Raw genomic sequence first — 3,142 nt, 5'->3', positions numbered from 1 at the left:
ACACACTTTGAGCAGTGGGGGCTAGACTTCAGGAGTTACCGTCTGCAAATGGGTCTTGGGGACACCGATTCAAGAGTGGGCACAGAGATGCCATGGTCAGCAAACTGCTGAGACTCCTGGCTGATTGGAAGTGGAGAACGAAGACGGGGAGGAGAGTGGAGAGGATTCCCAAAGGTGCCTTCCTGGGGCTCCCCCCGAAGTGGGAAGGCAGGAGGAAGAAGTTGTGATTTGGGAGGAAACACCGTGAGCCCAGGTTCAGGTGCCAGGGCAACAATGAGGGGGACAGGTGTTAAAGGGAGAAGTGGGACCTTAGCTCCAGACAAGAACCAGAAAGGGAGAAAGAAGTGGGGATGTCATCTGAAAAGGTGTCATCAAAGCCCTTTAGGACTATGTTCTCCACAAGGGAGAGGAAGAGGGGAGTGAAGATTTCCCCCAGGGACACACCTGGCTTCCCCGGAAAGAGGGGAGGGCTCTCCCTGGAGGAACTGGAGGAGGGCCTTGGGGACCTGCTGCAGGGGGAGGGCCCAGAAGCTTCTGTGCGGGAGGAGGCCTTGGAGGGTAATGAGCGAGGGCGTCAGTACATCTGTTGCTGGCTGTCCTTCCTTCACAGCCAAGCTCCCTCTTTGCTCCATCACGATGCCACGAGAAGCCTAAACTTCTCTGATCTTGCTTCTCCAGGTCAGAATGAAGGAACCATTTCAGTAGTTGAAGGAGAAACGCTGTACGTCATAGAGGAAGACAAAGGTGATGGGTGGACCCGCATCCGGAGGAACGAAGAAGAAGAGGGTTATGTCCCCACTTCGTACGTCGAAGTCTATTTGGACAAAAATGCCAAAGGTGCTAAGACTTATATTTAATACAACTTAAAAAACAAAAACAAACTTAAAAAAAATTGGAGGTGTCTCTTCCCACAGCTATGACTGTTACAGGCGGTTCTTCACATGTCTGGATGGAGGACACTAGCGTGCATGTTGTCGTTTGGCCGCACGCGGTGGCCATGTAGGTGTCTTAACACCCGACTTTCCCTGGCTAGTTTTGACTATAATCAAGTGTCCCTTGCTAACGAAATATTATGTGGAAAGCTCCAACTGCCAACTTACAATTCTGTCGTTTGAACCCCACAAGCGTTTCTTCCTCTGGCCATATCTGTAGGCATCCAGAAAAAAAGCGGCTCTTCTAGCTTCTAGTCGATATTTCCAAATTGAAAAGTCCACACGCGTCCGAGGGGGTGCGTAAGACATCTGCTCTCCTGTGTATAGCTAGCATCTGTGGCAGATTGAACTACCTTAGGACGTTATGTTTTGTAACAGTAAATTGAACTTGGCTAGTTTGTTAGTTTGGTCTTACAGTCGTCTGCTTTGGAGGAAGTAAAAAATAAAACATCCCCCTTCTTGAGGAAGGAAAATAAGGAGATTCCTATGTCAGTACTAAAAAGTGTGTCTTTTTCCTTAAACGTGTTTAAGATCATAGTACATGGTGATTATCCTATCACGTCTGCGTATCCCAGATGGCCCGCTGAAATCTGGAAAAGCTTGGTTAACAGTTAATCTGAGTTTAACGTCAGATCACTGAGCTCCCCACTCTGTCAATGACAGAGCCCATCAGATACCCTGGTGCTGTTTCGATAACTGAGAAAAACCAGTGAATTTCTGTTGGAGCGTCTGTGGTAAGTGGGGCGCTGTGCAGCTCACACGTCCCCAGGTGGCGCTATAAATAGAACCGGGTGCGTCACCAGCTGCTTCTTCCGCTTAGACCCCAGCTAATCGCTTTTCAAATATGAATTTATGGACAGCTGTTTGAGAATTGCTCACTTGTTTTGTGTCATTAACCAAGGCCAGCATAAAATAGAGCATTTCGCCGTTTTGAATCTGGGTCACATGGGGATTTGCATTTTTTAAATTGGTAAGATGGTTAGTGAAATTGATCATGTGCATAGACAGATACCGAGCCCAGTGTTTGTCCCCATTTCAGGAATCTACCCTGAGATCCCAGAGAACCAGCTCAGAATAAATGGGTCGGGCGCAATTTTCTCTTTTATTTGGCTGTGAAGATTATTCCTTCGTGTCTTTCCTACTTTTAAATAGGAAATTAGCTCCTTGGTTTTACGTCATGAGCTCCTTTTATGAGCTTAAGCCAATTGAAAGCTGACTTTACAAAAAAAAAAATTATAAAAATAAAGCTGCTTTTAAAAGCGAACGCAGTTCATGGGCAGGGGCAGCCCCTGGCAGGAGATATGAGTGCTTGTTGCAGAGTGCAGTAGAAAGTTCCCGACATTCCCCAAGGACCACCAAAATGGGACTTGATCGACTTTGCTTAACAACGGCCTGATTTTTAAAACACATTTTCTTTTTAAATAATCATAGATTCCTGGGGAGTTGCAAAGACCATACAGAGGGATCAGTTTAGATTTCTTGTGCATTGTTCTACTTGTGCCAACATACTATCAGTAAAGCCATTCATCCTGGACCCCAGACCTCTGAGGAAAAATTGTTTCAGTTCCCCTTTTTATAAATACTGCAGCTGACGCTGAAACCGCAGGGATCCCTCTGACTGAACAGGAGGTCACTGCGTTAGGCATGGACCCAAGCGAAAGGGAGACTTGAGGTATTAAAATCAAAGCTTTCTGTCTGCTGATGGACTCATTTCTAGATGATGACCTGCTTGCAGGAAGCAAATTAAACATTGAAGAAATCTTAAAATGGCCAAGACAATGTTAGCCTTTTGAAGCCGCCCTTGGAAAGTATGACAGTGCGTGAATTTTTTTCCCCCTTATGGTCGTGCATATTTGATTCAGAAAATGGCTCAGTTGGTTTGTGGGGGGCCTGGGGGCTGGTTTTGGTGTGTCAGTGAATAATCATGATTTGTAATTGTGTGCCCCAGGCCCTTAGCAGAGGCCGCTCCAGAACTGCAGACAGCACAGTGACACTTTGTAGCTTCTGTTTAAGCCAGTCAGTGCACCAAATATTAGAAGAAATCCCGAAACCATTCCCCAAGAATCAGGATGCCCATTTCTGCCCAGAGTATATACTCTGGTTTTCTTCCCCCCCAGTTTTATGCTAAAATAAAAGGCGGCAAGTAAGTCTCTGCTTGTTTAGGAAGCTTTCTCCTTTCATTTTAGACACACGCTTAGAGGTTACTGACG

General features: G+C 46.2%; 1 protein-coding gene across 7 annotated transcripts in view; it reads left to right on the top strand.

Moving 5' to 3' along the window:
- Positions 1 to 3,142, top strand: part of FNBP1 (formin binding protein 1) — a 91,850-nt gene that overhangs the window by 84,368 nt on the left and 4,340 nt on the right. For 6 of the 7 annotated variants that reach the window (XM_077768385.1, XM_077768384.1, XM_077768382.1 and 3 more), the window contains one exon: positions 679 to 2,037. In XM_077768385.1, the coding sequence (XP_077624511.1) occupies positions 679 to 857 (179 nt within the window). In that variant the 3' untranslated portion in view covers positions 858 to 2,037. Of the gene's footprint in view, positions 1 to 678; positions 2,038 to 3,142 lie in introns of those variants that run through there. The other variant, XM_077768383.1, reaches the window with a different exon arrangement.

Source organism: Crocuta crocuta, unplaced genomic scaffold, assembly GCF_008692635.1.
Source record: "Crocuta crocuta isolate KB4526 unplaced genomic scaffold, BGI_CrCroc_1.0 scaffold35, whole genome shotgun sequence".
Classification (NCBI taxonomy): Eukaryota; Metazoa; Chordata; class Mammalia; order Carnivora; family Hyaenidae; genus Crocuta; species Crocuta crocuta.
This window is presented reverse-complemented; position numbering and strand designations above follow the sequence as displayed.